Raw genomic sequence first — 25,684 nt, 5'->3', positions numbered from 1 at the left:
CGACACCTCCTCCCAGAGGCAACAACGAGAGAAACTAAGCTGATGGTCACTTAAGTCATTTCCATCCAGGTCACGCAGCAGCTGAATATTACAGAGCAGACCTTACTCGGGGCACACCGCACAGGATGCGGTCTGGCCATCTAATCGCCATGGAAACGTGGCCTGTGTGACACAAAAGCAGGTCCAATTTGCAGCCATGTCTAAACAGTAGTTCTGCCTACAACTTTTTTTTATTTTAAGACCAAAATAAGTAAATAAAACGGGCTAAATCAAGCCCCGCCCCCCTCCCCTCAGAGGTCACGCCTCACAGCTCAAGGACCACCGGGGTAATGTGAAACTGACGGCGTTGTAACAGTTTTTAAATAAAATGGTTATTTTAGGCACTGCAAAAAAATGTCTGATATTTAAGGTGGCTCCAGACAGACTAGCCATTAGCTCATCAATCAGATAAGAATTTAACCATTCCTCCAAACTGAGGCTATCCACAACAGGTGAGATACTGACTGTTCATAACCTTTCTACCCAACACCACATTAAAAGATCTGAATTATTGCTTTAGCATTTTTCTTTTCTCCCCTCTGTCAAGATAAAAAAGCTCTTGGTTTTCCTTGCAAAACTACATCTATAAGGCCAACATCACATTTAAATGCTTGGGTTAACAATAAATACAGATTATATTTTATAAATCCAAAATAAAAAGGCTACATGTTTTATCGTGTTAAAAGGATTCTTGAATATAGATATACTTTAGTAATAAGATTAAAGGTCGACTCTTTATTTGCATCCTCTATTGATGCAAACACCTCCATGGTTCAGAGTTACTGGAAGTCTTTCCTATTTCATAAAGCAGATGCATCCCTGATAGCTTTGGACTCCATTTTTTTTTTTTTTTGAGTATATTGATTATCACATTTCTGATGCAGAAGTCATATTGTAGAAACGCTGTACATTCATGCAGTTTTTAAATAAACAGTTTAAAACTTGTACTGAGAGTAACATAACGAGCTGGGTTGTTTGACTGTTTACAAAAATAGCCTCGACGTGTGTGATGTAAATGTCTAAAAAGTTAAAAACAAACAAACAAAACAAAACAAAAAAAAAAAATTCCACTTATTCTGATTTTTTCCTGCTAGGAAGCCCTATGACCAAAACAATGACAAAGTCATGAGTCAAAGAGAGCATCATCAGTCCTGTTTTAAAGAGAAGTGTGTGCAAGAGAAAGCCTGCTCAGCTCGATGGCTTTGTACTCCTTTTCTTTTTCCAGCTGAAGCAGAAGAAGCCTCGATGGGGCTTTTCTTTCACATCTTTGTCCAAAACTGTTCCGTTTGCTGCTGGGTAGAGTTTACAGTCCCAGTCGCTATGTGGCAGTTTACTAGAAACACCGTGAGCTGTTAAGGGAGGAAGCATAACTGGGTTTTTTTTGTTTTTTTTTTGGTCTCATTTAGTGAGACTGGATCAGGAAGACAGATAAGATTTCGTCAAAATGTCAAATCGAGCTCCGGGATCAGAAGCGAGAAAGCCTCGAGAGTCAAAAAGTCCAACTCCACTACGTGACGCTGAAATGTGAAGACGTGACACAGATGCACAAAAAGAAACAAACAAAACAAATAAAAAAAGAAAAGAAAAAGAAAACACACAAACACTCGTCCCACTGCAGGGCTGCTCACACAAAGCGACTGGGATGACCGGATGTGGACTGGGTGTGTGTTCAGTGGCCGCTGTCCTCCCAAGCGCAGTCGTTCTTCTGCTTGGTCAGTTTTCGAACTAGCCTCTCCAGCTCTTTGCGAGACTTCTGCTCCTCCTCCAGGAACTGCTTCATCCACTTATTCTCCTGTGAAGGATTCGGACGAGGACAGCATTGGTTGCCACAAAGCATGAAGGGTCTGCTGCATTTACAGCTAATATCAAGGGTTTTATTAGACAAACATCTTCTGCATGTTGGATCAGAAACTGAACTCAAACAGTAAACTTAATGGCTTTCATACATTTAGAAAAGACCTAAAATAATTTGTAATTGTAATAAACTAAAGGATAAAGCAAAAGCAGATGTTTACTCTTTCTATAGGAAAAGTTATCTGGTTTCTTGTTAAGCTGAAAGGTTGGCTGAAGTGTTTGGGAGTTGATGCAAGCGACTGAGACGTCGTTGAGGGGGAAACAGGACAGGATATTCTTCACCGGTGAACGCTGAGCGGCACGCACAATGTTTTGATTCATGGCTTCTTTTGTGGTCATTCGTCAGAAGAAAAAGTAACTTTTTCAGAAAGGTTTTGCTGTGCGAGATTACTTGAATCATACCAATTTTTAAAAATTAAATGGATCACCAGAAACGTAAATATCCTGCTGCGCATCTTTTTTCTGTTTATGTTAAAACAGTCTCACACAAAGCTTACTTTAGGTGCAGTTTAAGTATCACAAAAGTAATGCTTCACAGATAAACTTGATAAATGATCACAGTTTGTATAAAGTCGATGGGTGCAGCCGTCATGACGACACCAGTTTGTTTTGCGGCCTCGAGTTCAGAATTGTCGCAGTTTTATTCTCTGGAAAAACAGCGAGTGTCGAGAAAGCGGGGGGTCTGATTCGGCACAAACTCAAAGTGTACCAGCAGACCAGACAACATAGCGTGACACAGCTAATTGTTGATATCATCACAGGGGGAGTTTCCACCAAAGTGCTTCCACTGAATCTTTGCTTCTGCTGCCTGAGCAGAGTCTGAGAAAACGGTGCTAAGAAAGCTCTAATTCTTCGCCGGGGATAAAGAACGCTGCTTACATCAGGGGATGGAGCTACGACGATCTAACAGACCGGTCGAGGGCCACGTTTAAAAGTTTGGAGTCGTTTCACGATTAGTCCGCTTAATTCAAAAGAATAAAAAAACTGAGCCTCTGCGTGGATGTAGCAGCAGCAGAGGACGGGTTCTCGCCGTTTGTTTTAATATCTGACCACGAGAAACGCCGTCACAATTTGATTCTTAAAAAATTCAATTTAGCAACAATTTCTGTAGCTTCTTTTACAAACATTGTCAACAGGCTTGTTAGCACCTCGTTCCAGTTCGGATCAAAAGTTTGTGAGAATCTTATTGGGTTGATTTCTAAACGCTGCTCAGCGGTCAGCAGAAGAGCTCAGAGGAGCTTTGAGCATTATGTAAAAAGACATCTTAAGTGGCGCAACAGCACGGCAAGAAAGCAAAGCTCTTATTTAAAAAAAAAAAAAAAAAAGCTTTAAAACTGTGCTGCATCTTTTTCTGGTTATGAGTCAAACAGACCAGAGTAAGAACACTGAGTGATATCGCGCTGTTCAGGAGCACACGACTCCCACAAGTTTCGAAAAAATGAAAGTCGAGCCGAAAATTGCCCTAAATGTGGCCTAAAAAGAGAAGTTCTTTAAGTGTGTGGATCTGGTTTTTAATTACGGCATTTCACCATAGTTTTTAAAATGATCTACAAATAAATATAAATAACTTTGACAGGATTTGAACCCTGGTTTTCCCCCTAAAGGTGCACGGCATTCTCCTTTTACCACAACCAGCTACACCGTGACTATAAATGAGACAATCAGCTGAATGTCTGTAATATAAACGCCACGTTCAGATTATTTTACATCCTTAACTTTGCTCCTCCTTAGGTCACATAATCAGGCACCCAACAATACTTTAGAACCACTTCTGTTCTGTTCTGTTCAATTTAGATAAATCTAAACTCTTCCAGTCATTAAATACAGTTCTATGCTGACATTTGCTGATTTCCCCAAATCCATTGATGGATGAGTAAAAAACAAAACAAGCAGACTAGACTGAAAAACATCCTTAGTCATAATTTCCTCTGCAGCCTCTGCAGTTGACATTTGTGCCAACCTCAAAATGGTAAGAAGTCTAATTAATCTTATGCAAGCCATTAATGATTTATCACAATAAATCGGACCTTTTTCAGTTCGTGAACCTCGTCCTTTAAAGCGTAAACAGCATCAACCAGGCTCCTAAAAAAAAAAAAAAAAAAAAAAAAAAAAAAAAAAAAAAAATCAAAACACAGCACTTATCAGGATGTAAAATCCAAAAAACAACAATAAGTAAAAACTTATTCTTTGAAGTAACAGTATCCTTACTTTTCCTCAATAACCGTCTGTCCATTGCTTTTAATCTCCTCCACGATGATCTTCTCCTCTTCAGGCAGAAGCACCTGAGGGACGGACTCTTTCCGCACTGCTGCAGAAAAAACAACAAAAAAAAGGAGTTTTACTTGTGACGAGTGAGATTAAAAAAAAAGACTAATCCCTGGGTCTTCTATGAGGGCAAACCTGTGGTGCTCTGGTGAGCGCTGGCTCCGGTGCAGTAAGCCTCAATCACCCGAAGTATCTGAGCGTCCTCCTCCAGAGCGACAGTGCCTGTCAAAAAAAAAAAAAAAAACAGTGTCATGGTGGGACAAATCATTATATTTCGAGGGAAGACAATAAACCTTTTATCTGATTTGTTAAAGTCAAACCTACTTTTCCTGATCTGAATCTCGTCATCAGAGGGCTTGCGCTCCTTTTTCCTGTTGCCGGGCAGGAACTTCTTCATGGGCCGCGGGCTCTTACTGGAGTCCTGGAGGGGCACGACAGTTCGGTTCAGTTCGACACGTCTCCGCGGACACAAAACGTTCACTTCGACGCACACCTGAAAGCTGAGGCTCCAGTCCAAACAGAATGCAAGCTTACAGGGATGGGAAGCCCGAACGGACACGCATCAGAGAACAAAAGGAAACCATCAACGGACAAGGCAGCAAGCGTGTTGGTGGTGACTGAGATCAAACGGGCCCGATGAGATCTCGGTGTTAACATGTAGCCTGGCTGACAGGGGAGTCATCAAGCAAAACATAAAGAATAAAGCTAAATATTAACCATGTCGCTGACCTCATTGCCTCACTCTGCTGCTGCCTTTCCTCTTCCTACTTTCCATGTTAGTACATGCAGTTATCGCTGTCGTTAACCTGTGTTTTCCACCCATAGAAACTACACCTGGACCCATCCTTCTGTGTTTGTCTACGTCTCTTTCCATCCAGTTGAGGCAGAAGGCTGTCCAACCTGAGCCTAGTTCTGCTGGAGGTTTCTTCTCGTTTAAAGGAATCGTTCCTTTCCATGGTTGGGATGAGGAACTATGTGAAGATTCGATGAGATCTGCTGACTTCCTCAGACAGACAACTCTTACTAAGCAGTATTTCATATTGTGCTGTATGTGAATGTATTATATTATAAACGGGACATGAAACGGCTGTAATTGGATTTGAATCTGAACAGGATTTAGGAGTTGCAGTGCCCTAAAAATGATTTTGCTGTGAACTGGCATCATCTGACAACAGTTAAGTTGTTTTTCCTTTTGGCTCCTCCCCTCTAAGGGGGTCACCACAGTGAGCAAACTCGTACCAAAGATTTGGCAATTGTTTCACGCCAAATGCCCTTCCTGATGCAAGCCGGGCTGGAAACAGCAGCCTGGGGTTTACAGGACCACGGCACTGACCACAGAGCCACCGCGGCCCCCCGACTACAGTCAAGGCTGAAAACAAATACTTCAAGTGGTGTTTTATAAAAGACCTAAAGGAAAATTAAAGCTCGAAGCTGATTATTTTTCAATATCAACCCACAAAGGTGTGGTTTTATGAAGGAGTTTCATTTGTACACGGAATCATATTGATAATCTGAGAACAAATTAAAATCTGGGGACGTGATGACTAATTAGCATTCACTAAAAATAACTGTTGAGTCAATGCGTGATGTGACGTGGATGTGCAAATCTGTGGATATCCAACTGTCACTGTGCTAACGTCAAGTCGTTCCCCCCCCATATAAATGTAAATGTCTGGAACTGAGATGTAACCGAACAGCTGGAAAATGGTAGCAATCGAGTTCCGTCTGCATGAGAACTGCTCCCCGTCTTCTGAAACGTTTTTAGATTCACATAAATGCAGAGATTGGTTCCGAACTCAGCTGTGGTCTTTGGGACTCATGGTGGAGTAAAAGCAAACTTACTGCTTGGGTTCGTTGTGCCTTACGCCACACCTGCTCAAAACACTATTTTTTTACCAATTTCCTGTGCTATTTTTTCTTCTTCTTACATGTCACAGAAGCTGAAGGGCCTCACAAATGTCTTTTTAAGACCACGCGTCTGTCCTAAAGCTTCAACCGTGAGTTAACTATGACTAACAGTTGCGGAGTGAAGTGTTTGAGGCACGAATGACTTTGGTTTCTTACAGTAACACAACGCAACCCCAGAAAAACTATTTCCAGCTCGCTTTTCCCCTTTATTCTGTGATGTCAACATCCACTTATTTAGCTGTGCCAACAAATCCATCGCTGTGGGACAAACCCGACCGCTCTCCGCATCTACCTGTGAAACGGCAGCTTCTTCAGTGGAATCTCTTTATTCCTACTGCGTCAGAAATGGATTTCAGAAGACCAAAAAAAAAAAAAAAAAGGTAGAAGGTGACTGAAACCTTTCAGGGAATTTGGAGTGGGGGAGGGGTGGGACTCGCGGGGCCACAGAAAACAGGAAACCAACAAGATGACAATGAGAGAGGAGAAGTGAAGCAAACAGAGCAAAGACATGTCAGCTCTGAACACACACACACACAGGCAACCCCAACCCACATTTTTACCCACAAACACACACAGATAGAAATATTTTGATCTAACCTTACCTTCATGATATAAGACATCCTCTAAAAGAAGGCAGAATGGAAAAAAAGAGAAAAAAGGGGAAAATGTGTTTGAAAAATTACAATGAGAGGAAGGTGTGATAGAGTGAACATTTCAACATGCACTCTGGATCTCACTACGCAGAAAAAGGGAAAAATATTCTGAACCAGTGTTTCATCTGCATACAGAAAACAAACTAAACATTGCACTGTCAATGCAAGTCATTTAAACTTTTTAGTGGACAAACATAAAAAGTTTGAGAGTTTTCTCCAAAATTATTCTGTTTTTCCAATATCCTTTCTCAAAGGTTTCTTCTGAAACTGTTAAATTATTTTTTTTGTCTACACATCCTTTCCAATCTGTACCTATAAAAAACTCCTGGAGGATCTTTATCACAGATCATTTGCCAGGTAATGTCATTAGTTAATAGTTTCACAGGTTAATTTTGAAACAGCTCTCAGTCTTTAGTTGTTATAAACAAATTCAAAGGGTTTTTTTCTAAATTAGGCTGCTGGTGTCAAACTAAAAATAAGTAAAGCAGCATGTTTAAAAACAATAAACAAATAAAACTGAAATAATTTGCCAATTATTGCATTTTCTCTTGTTTATATTTTACACAAAGTATAGGTGGTGGGTTGATTCGACAAGTTTAAGGTGGAGAAAGTAGAAAAGACTAATGCGTTTGCATTCAGGAGACAACGAATGCAATCTCTGCAGAGGAGATACAAAAGAGGAAACTGCAAGCGTGCTGCTTGGTTTGACTCCTCATAAACAGGAACAACAGTGTGTAGAAGCATGCAGCAGTTTCAGATTAGGGTTTCAAAACATTTTCCTGAACCCAGAGGGTCGATAAGAGGACCGCAAGACCTAACTGATGCATTCTCAATACCTCGATATGCGGCGACGACTGAGAGCCTTTGAGAAGTGCTGACATGTCAACACTTCCACCGCCCACTCCGGACCACACAGACGGGGAGCATCATCTCACAACAAATAAGTAGTTCACAACCACCGGTGAACTCATTGCTCTGAAATGCCAGCCGCACTCGCTGACCATGCAGATTACGGGAATATGCTTCCTAGTAGTTATTTATGTGACATCTAAATGTCCCCATCATCCTGGCATGTTGGGCATGGATCCATTGATCAGATGATTAGAGAACGTTCTTCTCTTTGGGAATTTCCTCCAAATTATGTCTGCATTTATTTAACACCAAGTTGAATCTCACAAGTACGAACCTCATGCCCTTAATGCAAAACAATTAGAAGAATTAAGTCTAGAAATTCTGCCTTCAACAAATGAACTTGTTAAGTCTTCTGTCAAAAACAAAAATTATACCGGAAGTGGGTTTTAGTCATTTTCATACTGGAAACATTGACAAAGAAAAAACCTTAAGACCCTCAAGTTCTGAATAAATCTGAGACAAAAGTGGACGTGTAGAGGAGGGGGACTTCTTGCAGCGCCTCACTACCGCTGCACTGGATGACTGCTTATGGGAACTCAAGTGTGGGTTTGATTGTGCAGCTCTACGATGTCTTACCTCTTTGTAGCCCAGCGCCGCCGAAGGCTTCAGAGGCGGAGCCGGACGCAGGCAGCTGAGGGACCACGGCTTGCTGATCTTTGGCGGTTCCAGGGAACTCCGACTGGCCGCGCCGATGCTGCCCAAGTGGGGCGGATGTGAGGGGACGCCGACTGTGCTCTGCGGCTTAAAATCTAAATTCTGCGTTTAAAAAAAAAAAAAAAAAAAAAAAATCAAAGCGAGTGCATGAACAGTGTCTGAGCATGTTCAGATCAGCTGGGTGAGAGTTTGGGGTTTAACACTTGAAGCATGGTGTGAAGTTTACTTTTGTTATTGTTCTGACTTTACACTGTATGTGCGTCGGGGTTTAAATGAGTGGGTGTCCTGACCTTTGAAATGGTCCCCGTGGGGCTGCCTCCTTTGGTAAAAGGCTGCAGGTGTTCCAGCCACTCTTGTAACTCCTGTGGGCTACTGCAGAACACCGTGAAACGATCGATCATGCTTCCTAGAAACAAAGAAAGAAAGTTCCTTTAGTGACCTGACCCACTGGTAACATCTAAACAACCAAAGACACCACATAAGGCCAAACTATTTAAGGAGTGTAGACGTCATTTAGGGATCCATTTTCTCTTCAAACGAGCAATAAATGTATATAAGATTTACAAATGTGTGCCAACACGTGCTGCTGCTTGTGGTTCTGCAGATTTCTATTTCCGCAGGTAGATGTCAAGGCACTCATTCGAGATCTAATTTTAACAGATTATCTCAGTTTCATGCCTCATTTATGTTCATATTTATAGCTCTGAAAGGAGAAGCCATCCCGTTTGCCTTCAGAGGCACTAGTCGGATCACTTTACCCAGAAAAGAACAGCAAATACAGACCATGTTTAATCATCTTTGTATACACAACAGGAAACGTGAATGTAAAGAAACCATTTCACTGGATCCATGTCTGTAGAATATATCCTCTCGCAAACTTCTAACTTATTTCTAATTTGTCTTTTGTCCAGTCTTTCAGACGCAGACCTGTGATGTCGAACGCGTAGTGTGCGCTGTCTGATTCATCCGCTTGTCTCGTTAACGTGGTGCCCGTTAGCGACACTCTTCCCTAAAATACAAAAACAAACAAAAGACCATTATAGATGAACTACAGTATAAAGCAATGTTAACATCCAAAAACCAAATTGATAAAAAAACATACAGAGAAGCTAACCTTGGACACAATTTTAACCATCTACCTAGTTAAATCTCTAACTAGATACATTTTCTTTTATTTTTGTAGCAAAAAAGGCAAAAAGTCTAACATTAAGAGAACAATAGGAATAAATACTTGAAGTGTTTAGGTTTATTTTAACAGTTCAGGCAATCTTTAAGTATTAATATATAGATTATTCCAGTGTGACTACAGAAGAATGGATTTAAAGAACTTATTTCAGAACAAACTGATAAAATTCAAAAAGGAAAGAAAATGATTAATGTGCAATGTGTGATTTGAGTAAAAATGACCCCCAAAAGCTCCCATTTTAAGTGTTATTTCTTGCTAAATACGCAAGGTAAAATATAATTTTAGGTCTAATTGTTTAATTGGTCCTAGTTAACAACAAAGAGTTCACTTTCTTGTGAGCAACATTGTAAGCTGTTAAAAACAAAGATCGTTTTGCTACAGTAGTCTGTCTTAGACCAATGAAAGGGTGGTCTTCTTGTGAAGTTAGTGTTCTAATAAAAAGTCTGAACTTATGGGGAAGATGCTTGAGAAACTGTTTGTCCTAAAGAAGTATATTTATTAGAGCCTATTTATTTCCATTACCAGCTGAGGTAGCAATAACATTATCACAGGAGACAAATCTAAACTCTTTCTCCTAAAACTGTAGACTTAAACACCATCAAACATTGAAAATCCTATTTTTTGGGGGAAACAAATAAGAGGAATTTACACCTTCATGGATGTGTGAAGCCCGTGAACACTCCTGAAACCTCACCTGATAAATAAAGCCACTCATCCGGGGACTGGCAGAGAGCATTACTAACACGTTCGAGAAAAGCATGAGGTAGCGCTCCTCTTTTTCCTGCAAGGAAGAAGCACAAAGGATTTATTTGCACGAATCGAGAGACACCGCTTCTCACCGGTGACAGGCGGGACCAGCTAGAAATTAAAAAGTTTCCTGAATGTCTGACTAGAAGTGATGTGTGCTCTACTTTAGGCTGCAAAACCACAACTGCAGCTGACTTTTCCCCGTCTTTGTACCACATGGCCCCACACTAGAAGGCAAAGCGGTTTCAATAATAGATGGAAAATAAGCCGTGCTGAGAATTAGAAGTGAAATCGTTTTATGACTGGGAAGGTGGTTGGAAAGCGGTTGGCCGTAATAAAAGCGGGTTTATGTAAATGCACACGTTGGGCTTTCTTCCAACCACGGGCCTAAAGACGACCCCATGCACAGACAGCCCACAAGAAAGCAAAGTCTACAATATCCTCTTCATCTGACATACTCTGGTTTCTGTTGCGATACTTGAGGGACTAAATTAGCAAGAAAGCAAGATGGATTCTAGTATCCACGATTTATGAACACAGGAAACTGAATAACACATTTAGGCAGCAAATATGGCTTCAAACGCATTTTAAAATCACACCTTTTAGCTGGAAGTGAGTGGGCCGGAACATGACGGTATGAATTACAAAGCTCTTAAAAAGTCTTCAGTGTTGTTGCTGCTGTTAGAATTTATAAATGAAAATACAAAAACAGTCTCATCGTCCTCATCCTTCTGAACAAAATGTCATGTTTTGTAAAACAATGAGCCCATCTGCTCGTGTTCATCAACTTTCCCTTTGAAAGGCAAGTTCTAACAAGCATTTTGTTCTGCTTTAGCTGGAACAGTTGGGTGCAAACACTTCTCACCTCGCTGCAGCCACTTCTCACGTGGGCCTGGGACATGTAGACCACGTGACCCAGGCTCTTCATGCTGTCCCCCTCCCAGCCCCGCACCGCTTCGGATAAGATCTCCAGCTCCAGAATCTTGCGCTTCCGCAGGTCCTGACACTGCGTCTGAATGCACAAATGCAGTTAGTGCTGAGGATTAGTGTTCAGGGAAATGTTACAACGATGAGATGAAAAACATTTCCTTAAAAATGTGCTTTGTTTTATTTATTTTTCTTTAAATCTGACATTTTCTTGAGATCTTTTGAAAACCTTGAGCGAAAAAGGGATTTTATCTTTTTTTTTTACTCTGCTGCCTTTTCAAAATAAAACTGTTCAACCACCTTTGTGCCATTTTTCTCTCTTTTTTTTGTCAGATAACCTGCATCAGAAAATGGCACATTTACAGGTGCTGTGCAGGGACTCTCCCCCTTCAAACAGGAAAAGTGACAATGCAACATCTCCGGTTTTCCACTCGTTTCATACAAAAGAGCACGGCGGAGCTGCTCTGCCCACCCAACCGCACACTCAAAACACTTGCAAATTACACAAGGCAGCGCAGGTGAGGTTTTATCTTCCCGTTCACTCCGGCGCTCTGCTGAAGAGCTGAGTGACTCACTCCTGTTTTAAGGAACTCAGAAGCTGCACCGGGGAAACGGTGTCTCGAAGCGTTGTTGACTCAGGTACAATGCGGTTGATTGTTTCTAATCCAGTTCTTTTAAGAAGCTTTTTTCGTTTCACACCTAAAGTAGGAACAACATAATTGTTCTACATTCGGCAGAGAAAAAAAGTTCACTTTCATTAAGACTGAAAAGTGTTACGACAGAATTCACCGACACCTGGGAGTGACTCATTTGGGTGTTAAAAACTCTGTAAAAACTTATTTTAACATGTTCAAGACAAAAAATAAAACGAAAACATAAAAGTAAATGAAATGCTTTGTCACTTTATTCATACATGTGTCGACTTATCTCGTGTAATTCTGAATTTGTTCAAACCACGTTCTTACGTTTAACGTAAAGTTTTGTAAAAAGAAAAACAATAAATTAATGAATTGACAAAAACAATAAAACAGGTGGGGCAGTTTGAGGTTTATTCTGTGCACTTTGAGTCGCCTTGTGTTGAAAGTGCTATATAAATAAATGTACCTACCTACCTGATATGAAAAAATATTCTAATCTAAATTATTAAAAAAGGTGCTAAAGTTTAGGCTCAGTTGAAGCATCCAGATACTGCTAATGTCAAGACTTACCACTAAGTTTTTGAAAGCTGCTGTTGCCTTTATGATGTCAGCATAGTCTGGGTGAGCTTCCTGTGGTGCAGCCAATCAAACAGAGAAACAAGTTAAACTCAAGATGGAACAAAATAAATTAAAAAAAATGCTATACAAAGTACATAAATGCATAAAAAATAAACAATTATAGTAAATTTACTCTCTTAGAGCTGGACTAAGGTTGACTCCTGCTCCGATTTGTGCATAATTTATTAACAATACACGGCAGGCCCGAAAGAATGAGCTTGCAGGCCGTATTAAAGCCGGGGGCCACCAGTTGATGATCACTTTAACAGAGGATCTCACAGCCTGCAGACAAGCCTGTGGTGAGGATCTGCTGGAGTGAGAAGGCACCGGTCCCTGGTACCTCCTTAACTCAGGCCACATTAATGAAGAAAATCCAGGTAAAATAGAAAATATTGTGTTTTCCTTTCTAACTAAAATTGGTTGCTTACACTCTTTATCCCTTAGATTTTCTTTGAGTTGCAATGACTGTATAAACAAAAGCGAGGTTTGAGTCGGATGCTGCAGCAGCGAGGAATTCTGGGATGGCAGAAACAACACATCATGCACTAAAGCTCAACTTTTCATTCCCATACTCAGTGGTTGTTCAGGATATATCACATGCCTACACGTTTTCAATATCAATTTTAACTCCCTTTTTAAATCATAGATCTGAACCTACACACCCTCTCTTTGTGTGAATATATTCAGATCGAATATTATCTTGTACCTCCACGTGTCTCTCCAGCTCCTGCAGCAGTGTCGGGTATTTATCGAGCCTCATGAAGGGTTTACTGAGGCTGGTAGTCAGGGTCAGGATTCCTGAAGTACTCACTCCCTGGCTCTCCATGAACTTGTCCAGTTCCGCACTGTTTAATGAACAAAACATACCCATAATGTTGGCACACTCTGGACTGTTTTAGTGAAAATGTGGGATTTGCCTGGTTAAATAAAGGTTAATAATTATTTGATATGCCGCAAGCTACAGAGCAGCAGTTTAAAAACACTGAAAAACATTCAGTAATATTGATTTCTGATCATATGAGCAATGTACTATGATGCTTTCAACACACAGTTAATCTTCATATATATGCAGAACTAACACCTTTATAAACATTATCCATGTAAATTATGTGAGAAATATCACCCAACAATACTCCTTTATAAAGTATGTACAATATAGACTTAAACTCCATCTTACAGCAACAAAACTAAACAAAACAAAGAGAAAAAAACTGTCTTGTGGTGTCAGAAATCAAACGACCACGAAGCTCGTTAAGAGCCGTAATAAAAAAGGCAGAAATGGTGTATTGGAGGATTTCATTTTCACATCTGTAAAGCTGAACGATACACAGAACCAGATTGCTTTAACTGTCATCAAACAACTGGAGCATCATATGTTGCATATCATGTGTTGGTTTTTCTTAAAGCCTTGCTTAGAAAGACTTGACTAAACTACATTCTGGATATTTTACAGCTAAAAGAGGCCGAGTCCTCCTCAGTCCAGTCTTGTTGTTCACTGTGCCTCACTGTAAAACGAAAACCATGAAGAAGAAGCGGAGCTGCATCAAGCAAAAGCGATAAACCCTTGCACTTTGAAAATGGCAACAACTGCTCTCCACTCAACGTGTGCTATGCACATCCCCCCTTATTTTGTTTTTTTTTTGTCTCCGCTTTAAAATGTCCCTCACACCAGAATGTTTTGAGTGTGAGAAAACATCACAGGCAGTGGTCGTGGTTAAGAGTTTAACAGGTCGTACAAAGTAGGTGAGTTTAGTTTGTGCAACTCATGCAAAAAAAGCGTGTTTCATTTCAATCGTGGAGGCTTGATTTGAAAGAAACACCATTAATGAATTAATGAGTACAACCCAAAGCTTCATTCATACAGAATCCTGGAGCAAAACGAACCCAACAAATAGTAACGGAGAATGTGAGGCACTTGCAACAGAAACACAAATGTGCTTACTGTGAAAAAAAGCAGCCTGCCTGGCTTTCAAAACAAAAACCACAGCTCTATATATCCTGTCAACAGTCAGCTTCCTGTGTGTAATTCAGTGTGTGTGAGCTGAGAGTTTGTGTACAACGCAGAACCTCACAGGACACCTCAACATAACCCAGTACTGCTTTATTTCAGCTGCACCATGGCGTGCATTTCTTTAGAACTACGCATTTATAAAGCATTGAAGGAAAAAGATAAATAAGAATAATGGGTTTCAATAAAAAAATGACAACAGAAACACTCAGCACTAAAAGAGATTAACACTTCATACTAAGTGTAATGTTGCGTTTATAGAAATGGGAAGTCTGACACCTTGTGGATCAAAGCAAAACTACAACTAAAAACAAAAAACAACGTGATGAAAAACTATCTAATTAATTCTGATTATTTTAGATGGTTTTAATGTGACAGAATGGCAAGAAAGCTGCATTATGAAACCAAATTCTTGACACAAATGTAAACATCAGGATCCTTCCCTGGGAGTGCAGAAATACTGATGCACGTTTTGTTTGGTTTCGTTCACAGAAGCTGACCTGTGATCAGTGAGGACGGAGACGGCTGAAGGGTGGCCGGAACAGTAAGTCAGGTACAGGCTCTTTAACTGGGTCATCAGGTTTAAGTAGCAGGCCGCCACTCGCTGCTGGCTCTCTGGGACCCTGCAAAGTCAGAGGCGTGAAAATGCACAAATGCATCTCAGGTTTACGAATTTTCCATTTGAACGTGTGCAACAATAGCACACGTTGTGATATAACACATATTCACTTCGTGCAAAAAAAAGAAAAGAAAAAAATGTACAACACAGGATGTCTAGGAGGAAGGAAGTTATTGCAAAAATATAAACAAAAACGGGAAGTGTTGGCAGAACACTGCTTAAGTAAATGTACATAAAAGGAAATCAGCCTCCATGTGAACATGATCCTCAACGGTCTTTGTTGTCAGGACACCGCTTCAACAGAAGCTGCATTTCAGAAATGAAAAAGGGATTTATGAAGCGACTTACTTGGTACATTCCTCCAAAGCTAAACAGAGTCCCTGCTGGAAGGTGAGGATGTCCTCCAGGTTTCCACACAGGGTGGCGCTGTCGGCACTACTCAACCTGGACATACAAGATGAAAGAGAGGCAAATGTAGAAAAAGAGAAGCACTAATATTGGCTAATTTATATAAAGAAAAAAACTAAGCTTACTCATGTGAAGTACACATTCATGATGACTGATTCAGGTTTTTACACATCAAGATATAATAAAGAAAAATAAAACTTCAAGTTTTTTCACTGAAACTAAACTAAAATGCAGAAGTGGAGTGTTAAAAACGTATTTATCTTGTGGTTTGGTAGCTTATTAATTCAACTTCTGCAGCAACAACTTGAAGTAAACGTTTCTGTCTGATCTTATCTTCTTTATACTCATTGGAGGTTTAGAAACGTTAGTTGATGCACGGCTCTGTTTGAGTCCCACTGCAGTATCTCAGTCAGAGAGACCTGGACTTTCTGGGCGCTGCAGCACCACCATATTTTCCTGTTTTTAGTCGATGTGCTGATGCTTACTGATGCGTTTCATGACCAAATTTCAGCAAAGCCTCAACTGTTGAGCAAACAGCCTAATAATACGACTCTAAAAGAGTCTGATAAACAGGGACGTTTGTGGTCGACTCAATGGTTGAAAAAGCCCTGTGCCTTCAGATTTAAGTCCAAATCATCAACTCTCCACCACCGTGCCTGACAGCTGGTAAAGCCTGTTTGTGCTGAGCTTTGAGGCCGCCAGGATGACTTGTTGTTCATTTAAATGCAGCTTTGAAAAGCTTAAGACATGCTGCCTATTTTTCAGAAAAATATCACAATGCCACATGTTATGTGCTGTGGTTTATCTGAGATTTATTTAGAACCAAATTGTTTTATGAAGCTTCATTGCAAAAATAAATAAATAAATAAATAAAAAGAAGGTTAACACTTTACCATAAGGATATTTGTAACATATTAATATTAATAATACACTGACAGTGAACGAAGTAGATGAGATCTTCAAATTGAACCTGATCATGTCAGTGACCCACGTTGTTTTATGTCTGAGTATAGATTCATCACATCTCTCTGATTCGAATCTTACTTGTCGCTGGCTTGCAGGGGTCGAAGGTAACAACTCAGCACCGTTTGTAATTCTTTAACAAAGTCCCGCTCGTGCTCCAAGATGTCCTTTACCACCTGCAATGACAGCACAATACAGAGAAATGAGCTCATGTTATAGAAAACACTATCTGTAACTAATTAACAAATCAGTTTACTTTATTTATTAGTACTTTACAAAAACACAATGTAATTGTGACAGATGATGCCAATAATAGAGTACGCTTTAATTTATATTTTACTAATTCAATTATTTTTACCAAAGATTGATCTGATAAATACTATGCTAATAATTACCATGACATTAAAGTATTTATCTGGAACGCATAACTCTGACTTACCACACTGTAGTAGTTTTTGGTCAGCTGCGTTCCTTTTGGAGACATGGGCTTTTCTGAAGAGGAAATAAAAACGAGAATCAGGGATGTTCACACGACTCATTTACAGCACTCAAAAAAATGTATTTATTTTCTAAATATTGAAAAACCTATCAGCAATTTAGATACTAATTCAAGGCTGAATGTGCTCTGAGTTATTTAGTATTTTACTTTTACCAAAAACCTAAACACATTCTTTTAGTAATGAGCTTTTTGAGCCTCTGCCTCCTACGTATTCGGTGTTACGACCCAAACAGACGGGTCCAACTCACCGCAGGATTTGATCTCCCGCACGTAGTTGCTGGGAAACCAGCCCGTCTTGCCGTTGAGCGTGCCCTCCCACCATCCTCCTTCCTCCTGCCGCGTCACCAGGATCAAGTCCCCTTTATTGAACGACAGCTCGTCCTCGTTGTTCTGCTTGAAGTTGAAGCGGGCCTTCACCATCAGCTGCCCGCCACCACAGTTCTCAGACATTTCCTGTAAATGCAGGTCATCGGCGCCAGTCAGCGACAGAAATTAAAAGGTTTCGGCCTACGTGCAGAAGTTCATCTCAATGTCAAAACCGGTTTAATGTAATGGTCAGCAGATATTATCAGAGGAAAAACAGCCTACGACAAATACCTGTATCAGTAGGTCTGTTGATATATTTGCATTTGTATGCTGTATATTTACTGCAGGGCAATAAGGTTGTATTTGAAGTGAACTCAATAGTTTCTGATCCATTATAAGGTGAGATGTTCCACGTAAGACGATGTATTGGGTGGTACTTCCTGTCAGAAGCAAGTGGTCTAACACTTACTTCTGACAGGAAGAAGAAAATGTTAGGACCCACCCCGCGGGGTAAATCATTTTACAGAACCTGGCTGCAGCTCTGAAGCCTGTGCAAAAGTAATTAGGCAACCATAACAAGTTATAAAGGGTCCAGCTGGCGTCCAATTTCAGGATAAGAGCTTTCAAACAATTTCCAAGGATAACAGTTACAAACTAGAAGAGATGATAAAGCTTCGCTGATACAATTTCTCAATGTTGTCAACCTAGAATAGAAGACAGTTGAAAACAACTTTAAAAAAAAAATAAATAAAGATAAGGGCTCTAAATCTTGAACAGTAGCAGTACTTGAGTTAATGTAACTGAAGGATAACTATTACTTTCTGTAGAGCTCTAAGTAAGTTCTTCCGGCTGCTCCCTTCCTCATGAGTCGCCACAAAAGTAAAACTTATAAAGGACAAAAAACAGAGTGTCTGTCATCAGATATCACCACAGTACACGTCCACATCCAGAGGTGAACGGAATCAAACCAAAGATCGTCCAGTTTGAAGGCAAAGTTCAAATACATATTGTTTGCAAGAGGCCTGTTTCTCAGCAGACATTTTGACTCGAAAAACTAGGACAAGTACAGGTGAATTAATGAAGGCTGGATAACACTTAGAGGAAGTTCTGCACTTGCATATGATACAAGGAACAACCAGTTTGCACAGGCGAAGGCGTGGCATGCAGCTCACAATAATCCACCTGAGATTGTCAAAACATCTGCCGTGAAGAAGGCCTTTCGTGCTTCTATCGAGAAACTGCGTGGATGTGAGATCACATAAACAGATGTGGTGCTTTTTACACAGATTGTCCGGCAAAGCAGGTCTATTGTTTACAAAAGCCTCAGCTCTGTCCCGGACCCATGTTGCTGAAAAAAAAAAAAAACATCACAGCTGAACCAAACTGGTGCCAAGAGAAACAGTGTCCTCATGTCCTCGTGGCAAAATGCCAGCTAGTTGGTTCAATGCTGAAAGTTTAATGCAAAGCCAGAGGAGTGATTTCCCTTTTCACTGTGTCTGCAGCATTTAACAGGTTCACTTAAGGCTACGCATATGTAAAATAATGTGTTGATTTTGTAATTGTTACTTCAAGAATTCTAATTAACCGTTTGATTTTTGTTTTATTGGACCGAGATCTAGTTTTTCAGCACGTGCCTGTATGCTACACAGTGTAAAAACTTTTGTTTTCATTTCTGACTCAAGTATTTTCATTGAAATTTACCTTAAAAAAAAAAAAACTAACACCCCCACCCCCCACCCCCACCCACACACACACACACATTTTTCCATGCCAGTAAATTGTAAAAAAAAAGAAATTCCACAAATAATGTAAGAAAAAAAATTAAATACATTTTTAAGCATGTAAAAAGCCAAGTTTGAAAACACAGGGAGAGACTGTACCACTGATTTGGACTGCCTGCGCAGAGACCCTTTGGACTTGATGGAGGACAGTGTGTGTGAGGGCGTCGCCTGATTAGGAGAGGACGAACCGGACTGAGGACATCGCTCAACAACACAATCTATGGATACACACAGAGAGAGAGAGAAATCATTAGGACTCATTTTAAGCTTACATTTATGTTGGAGCTCAATTCCTCTCAGCATACAACCTCACCTTGAAAATACACAAACATTATCGTGACAGTTTATGCAGATGAATTTACTCTGGAGGATGATAAGGTGATGATAATTCATGTTAATGTGGTCCACTGCTCTGTAGAACCCCAGGGAAAAACAAAAAAAAAAAAACACTACAGAATCATCTTTCCTCCCTGGATGATCAGACTGAACCAAAACTGACATAAAAAGACAAAAATAAACAAGCAGCTGCCGCAACAATAAACCTGCAGCCTTTAGATAAAAATGCATCACTTTAATCTCACAGTATCCACACTGCTCCCAAAAATATGACTTTTATTTTAACATTATTTTACCAATACTTTCATTGATCTATTTGGGTAGCTAAATCTGAAAAAAAAAAAATCCTTTTATGTTCCACAGCCTGAACCCCTGAGTGCAGTGCCATCATTCATCCGCTGCAGCAGAGGAACCTTGATTTAAGGTCAGTAGCTGCCAGTCGTCCTGCAGAACGAGTCCTGCAGTTTTAGAGACGCACGCACATGAGAGGCGTCCTTTCTGCTACTCGCGTTCGTTTGAAACGCGACACACGGCAGGAATGCAAACCTCTGACATGCTAACAAGCAGAAGAACTCGCAGAAGGGGGCCCATCGCATGCCAACTGGATACCAGCCAAGTTCGATGTCTAATCCTTGTTCAAATCACAGAGGATGAAAAGAAACCTTGTGATGCTCTATTAGCTTTAAGACCCTCAAACTCAGATCAAATACAGAGTGCCGCTATGAAGACATAAAACTGACGGGCACTTTTATGTCCGGGCAGTAAAAGCGTAACATTTCGTGTGATCTTGTTTTACCAGCGCGTCATCTGGATTCTGTGTTCAGATGGAAAACGGCAGCAGAGTCACTGCTGCTGGCCATATGCAGAGATGTCAGCGTGCATCACACTTAGACCCGAGTGGTATAAAATAAACCCTAAAAGGCGGTGACAGGTGGGCCTCGTGAACCCCACATGTGAATCCCCCTCACACAGTCAAGCCTGACAAGCCCTTCTGTTCTGTGGTTACAAACGACAGTTTTTATGGAAACGACGTTTAGACCATTTATTGTAAACAAATGTACATATGCTGAGGTCAGCAGCACACGAAGCAAAAGCTGGATCACGAGCAGCAGACCGCGTCGATTACTGTGAGACCGATCCAACTTTATGTCCACAGATTGGCAGAGCAGCTGCTGGGTGGAGCCGGTCTGTAACAAACTTAAATATCAATTAGAAGCCCTGGCTGAGAGAGGTTTCCGCTCATCATTTTTACAACCCTGTAAACGTCCCCAGTTTATTCATGTTCATTCAAAACACAAAGCATAAACCGAGTAAAGTGCAACATGTTCCTCACCTGTGCAAGGTTTTGGTCAAAAGCATCTTCTTCATGAAATGAACGTAATGCAGTTTTATGGAAACAAATCAACATTTAGCTGCAGTGCTAATACTCTCCCTAAACTTGAATAACGAAATGGATACTGGAGGGAGGTTAGCATTATCTCTCCAAAAGCCCTGAACTAAGACTCCTCAGTGAAGAATATAGTCCCCCGAGGACTTCTGCTCATTCTTGCAACAATTTAGGACAGTGAAGCAATATAATATAATGTAAACACATACACACACACCACAGGACAGCGTTTTGGGTACATTAAGCCAAGGGGTACTCGGGAATAAATATGGCAACCAGCATGACACAAACACACACTGCTCTGCCAGCTGTCCATCTGCAGTACATCCAATCACTTTCTCAACGGGATAGATGGGAAAAAAAAAAAAGAAAGTTTGACTTAAAACAACATCAATCCTCACCCTGACAAAAAAACAAGGTGTGGTACATCACTCTTTATGATATTCTGGATGAATATTATCATTTTTATTTAGACATTTGTTTTAAATAAAGCCCTAATTTCGCTGAACATTTGTATAATGATAAAAACCACACAAAGAACTGATTCAAACAGGCATTGTGTGGGCAAAAGAAGAGTCGCCACCTGGATTTCACTAAGCAAATACGTAAAAGCGTCCTGCTAGAAAGTCCTGCAGAGATAAATGGGTTTCAGCTGTCAATAAGATATCCGATGCAGCAAGCAGCTTATTAGGCAGCCATGTGAGTGGATGTTTAAGGAAACATCTCGCTTTCGAAGACAATGCCAGGATTCATCTGGCTTGAATTGTGGGAGCATATTTTCTTCTGTGGCTTGGCCACCACAGAGTCCAGCCTTCAGGGGTGTGCTGAAGATGACTGCATGCGGCAGTCCGACTCCTCCATGACTACCACAGGATTTGTTCCTAGAAATTAGCATAACTCTGGACAAGCTTTGACACTGCATGCTGTAATCTTATCAAACAATCCCTTGGCTAATGTGTCCCATAATCAAAAGGTAAAGGTGCAAAATTTTAGGGACTGACTATTGGTGCGTCCCAGTAGTTCTAGGAAATGGGAATTTCAGAGTTCCTAGTTGTAAATTTTAACGGGAACACCCCTTCTGAGTGGGACAGCCCACTGAAAAAGTGGGACTAACTCTGGAGACCCCCAGGTAGGATATCAAGATGGCTGCTACTTGCAACTTTAGTAGTTAAACTGTGTTACTTTTACTGTTAATATCCGTTCTTTACGTTGTTTTTCCACATTTACACAATCACTTGAACAACTAGTACTTTTTAATGTGTTCATAGCAAGTATCAAAACATGTTTCGCGAATGGCGTGCATGTCTATTCAGTAAGATTTCATATTCTGAAACTGCGAGAAAAATAAAGGCTTTGCTGCGGGAGTCCATCTTGTTTCTGATTCTCCCTAAGCGGGACAACTGGAACGTCACGAAGTGGGAAATTACGTCGCTCCGACTTCCCAGTTAGGAGCTCCGATACAAATGGAAGGCAGCATATTTAAATGAGGACGGATTAGCAAACGGTCTCAAAACACAGAACAGAGAAAAATGTTTACCTTGCGTGGCAAAGTTGACACCTAGCAGCGTATTCAGGACCTTGCCAAAGTTCTCTCCAGTGTATAACCACTCTGGCTCAAACCCCTGGATGGAAACACATCAGAGAAGATGGAGTCAGGCTAAAAACATCTGTTAACACGAGCTGGAACCGACTGAACGTAGAACCAAAATTAGGTCGTTTCACACAGTCCCGGTGATCACCAAGTACACGTTGACACAGACAGAGAGAAACCTACTAGTCCTTGTAACACAAGACACACAAAAGAAAACAGACAGAAAGGAATTGAAATAGGCTCGCAACAAGACAAAGACAAAAACTGACATCTTGAGCGTGACCCATATTTCGAGATAAAACAGTCAAGCTCGTTTGCAATTCACTTTCCACTTGGCTGCACACGTAGATGCTCACACACTCACACTGCTCGCTTATTCAGTCTCAGACAGCTATCTGCTTTCCTCTGGTGGATGAAGTTTCACATTTTAAATAAAACATCTTAAATATAGAGTTTGAGTAGTACAACGTGAATCATGAGCTGCGTAGAGCTTCATTCTGAGTTGTGATTAGCACTACGAAGCTCTGGAACTTCCTTTCAATCAAGCAAAAACATCATTAAACATCAGGATTTCTGATTAATCCATTCAACACATCAAAACTAAAGAAATATTACATCTGTCAGTGTTATGTTTTGATCCTCTTTTAGCAGTAATATGTCAGCTATGAAATTCTGACCGAGGTTTGGAGCAGCCGAGTAATACTTTGCATGTGTGGCAAAAGCTGTATATTAAAATAAACGCAAACATAACTTTTCTCGCAGTTCATAACAGAGTGAAAAAAAAATTGCAGGCCCTGAACAGTAATTGGCGCTTCCTCTTTGTTTATTCCAGAGCAGAAGTGAAAGCAGTCAGACTGCTTTCTTTTGTGAAGTCACAGGACCAACAGGCACTATATGCCAATGCAAATATATATGTATATTTATATGTATGTGTATGGTCCAACCATAATCACTGAGGGAAGGGAAGGGTTCGCTGGAGCCACGCAGACATCCTCTAAGGCTGACACATTTGAAAAAGTCCTAGAAAACTTCTGCCAGTGACCTACTGACTGGTCACGGAAGGTCTAATTATGGGCTGAAGCGGAGTTAGTGGATAAAAACAGAGGGGACCTCCCAGACATAACAAGCCAGCCGGGCAGAACTACTGGATCACTAAAGTGAGCCAGGCTGGCTGACTCAATTAGCTGGTTAAAAAAAAGGAAAACAAGTGATGAGTTTCAAAACCAGAACAGATTATTTATAACACTGGAAACTACATTAATGCCCACTGCTGCTGCGGCCGTCGCAAACCTGCTGGTAGGAACGCAGAAACTCCCAACATCTGCAAATGATTTGTCTCTTTCTGCTGCGAGGATGTCTTCTTTCAGCAAGATCATTAGAAGATACCTGGTAGGGTTTTTAAACTCGTGACTGTTGATTTGCATATCAATATAGAGGAGTGTGGGAAGTAACACGGAAGTAAAACACTGAATATTGGCTTTTATTTTTAATTTTTTAAAGTGATTAATGATGTGATGAGAATCCACAACGCCCCTCCTGTTTGATTTGAGAGTAAGATGACAGCATGTGTGAACGTGCCCCCCCACCTTCATCCACATGGGCATGTGAGGGAAACATATGTCAACATGCTAAGCAGATCACAACAGGAAGCGTGTGACCAAATCACACCCTTTTACGCTTTTCGACATAAAACTTAAGTGAGACTCACCTCCACTTTCAAGGTTGAGCATCCTCTTAAAAACTCCTTGATGTTGGAAATGCAGTCGGCTTCAGTTCTGGGGTCCTGGCAGTACTGTACACACGACGGAATAAACACATAAACATGCTGAACACGGGCTCAAGGCAAAACTCTGTCACACATGAACAGCTTCAGGCCGGCAGCGCTGTCACTTCAGTTCCCTTTTCTCGAGGAGCTGCGTAGTATCGACCCGAGAATGCTAACCCCACAATTTAAAGCGTAAACTTGGTTCTGAGTGAGTCTCCTTCATGCAGTCAGAGTCGGAACCATCAACGCCACAGAAACTAAAGGAGCCATATTTAAGCAAAACATCCGCTCGCTCGGCTAACCTTCAAAATAAAAGCCCGAGTTGGCCCGTTGACGAGCACGCGGTAACGCTAAAAAAAAAGTTGATTTTGGGCCCTTTAGCCCAAACAGGAACAGTTTCTTTTTAAATAAAGCACGTGGCTGTAAAAGTGTAGTGATATGAAACTAGTTTTAAAAACAGCCGAGCCTTGTGACGACGAAACAGCAACTTCCGGTCGACCGGAGGGAGGGGGCAGGGAGGGAGGTCGCACCGGGAACAGCAGCCGCTCAAGAGGAAGTGACGACCTGAATTTGCAACTGTTATTGTCAACTTTGTTATCTTAGCACCGATCTTGAGGAAATGCGCTTTTATCGGATTAAAAAAGTAAGAAACAAAAAAAACGCAGCTCTGGTGAAGTCCTCTGCCCAGTGCCTTCGATATGCGAAGCGTTTCGCGCACTCACGTTGCTCCGCTTTAGGTTGGCTCGTTCACACACTGATCAAGAATGCGGAACATTTTTTTAATCGCTTCACAGGAAATCACTTATTGAAAACTCTCCTGTACACCATAAAAAAACAAAAATAACAAAATGTCGCAATCTGATGCAGTCCCGACAGCACATACAAGAAAAGGAGCCGACCGTTAAAACTTAACGGCTCGAAATTAGAGCACAAAAAAACAGCCGCTACAGGAAGAAGTTTGTGTCGGTATCACTTTCATCAAACCCCTCCCTTACTTCACCGAGAAGTCGATCATTTGCCACTTGTTTACCTAACAAACTGTGTTACGGCTCACCTTGGGAGCGAAGCCAGGTATGAAGCGCTCGGCGAGCTTGCAGAGGACGACCCCATCCTTGAGCGACGTTTTCAGAAACTCCTCCGGGTCCGCTATGTTCTTTTTGGGCGAGCTGAGCACTCCTAACGAGATCAACCACGTTACCGTCTGCTCCTCGGGATTCATAGCTCCACGAATCGATCATTGCCTAAGCCAGCATTGCTATAAAGAAAAAACAAATAGGAGGAAAAAAGAAAACTGGCGGCCTGTTCCGTATCAATATGCAACTCACATCCGCACTTCTGCAAGAAGTTAAAAAAAAAAAGAGGCGGGGGGGGGGGGGGGGGGGAGAGGACGGCGCAGTTACAACACGCAAAACTGATGATCACCCCTACTGGTAAAGAGGCACCTCAACAATGAACCGGGTTCTTTTATTTCCCCCTGCAAAGCTGCACACGCTGAGGGAGGGCGTTTTGGAGAGGGAGAAACTCTGCAAGTCTCAGAAAACAGACAGCCGACATGCACCAGCAGATTGTAGATAAGAGAAAGACACTGACTGGAAAGTGGACATTAATCACCATTAAATC

At 41.1% G+C, this 25,684-nt stretch overlaps 1 protein-coding gene across 3 annotated transcripts; it reads right to left on the bottom strand.

The window, feature by feature from the left end:
* Positions 1-835: 835 nt before the first annotated feature.
* arhgef6 (Rac/Cdc42 guanine nucleotide exchange factor (GEF) 6) lies at positions 836-25,414 on the bottom strand. Of its 3 annotated transcripts, none has more exons than XM_017408478.3 (22): positions 25,119-25,414; positions 24,008-24,091; positions 22,246-22,330; positions 19,085-19,203; positions 17,147-17,351; positions 16,839-16,891; positions 16,481-16,575; positions 15,377-15,472; positions 14,910-15,032; positions 13,108-13,246; positions 12,354-12,413; positions 11,084-11,230; positions 10,166-10,252; positions 9,213-9,294; positions 8,576-8,691; positions 8,208-8,387; positions 6,669-6,689; positions 4,483-4,579; positions 4,294-4,380; positions 4,102-4,201; positions 3,921-3,975; positions 836-1,831 (listed from the first exon to the last, which is right to left on the bottom strand). In XM_017408478.3, the coding sequence occupies exons 1-22, from the start codon at positions 25,281-25,283 to the stop codon at positions 1,709-1,711; spliced, it is 2,319 nt and encodes a 772-aa protein (XP_017263967.1). In that variant the 5' UTR covers positions 25,284-25,414; the 3' UTR covers positions 836-1,708. The 3 variants fall into 3 exon arrangements, with proteins under 3 accessions (XP_017263967.1, XP_037833434.1, XP_017263968.1); XM_037977506.1 differs by having other exon boundaries at positions 4,102-4,198; XM_017408479.3 differs by lacking the exon at positions 6,669-6,689.
* Positions 25,415-25,684: the final 270 nt, after the last annotated feature.

This window comes from Kryptolebias marmoratus, linkage group LG9 (assembly GCF_001649575.2).
Source record: "Kryptolebias marmoratus isolate JLee-2015 linkage group LG9, ASM164957v2, whole genome shotgun sequence".
Taxonomy (NCBI): Eukaryota; Metazoa; Chordata; class Actinopteri; order Cyprinodontiformes; family Rivulidae; genus Kryptolebias; species Kryptolebias marmoratus.
This window is presented reverse-complemented; position numbering and strand designations above follow the sequence as displayed.

What these genes read in the sequence shown, in the direction of transcription:
- arhgef6 (XM_017408478.3), bottom strand. Translation starts at nt 25,283, where the DNA reads ATGAATCCCGAGGAGCAGACGGTAACGTGGTTGATCTCGTTAGGAGTG. An exon ending in TACCTGGCTTCGCTCCCAAG is followed by an intron (nt 24,092 to 25,118) that starts GTGAGCCGTAAC and finishes TCGTGTGTACAG; the next exon opens with TACTGCCAGGACCCCAGAAC. An exon ending in TGAGTGGCTTTATTTATCAG is followed by an intron (nt 9,295 to 10,165) that starts GTGAGGTTTCAG and finishes TTTGTATTTTAG; the next exon opens with GGAAGAGTGTCGCTAACGGG.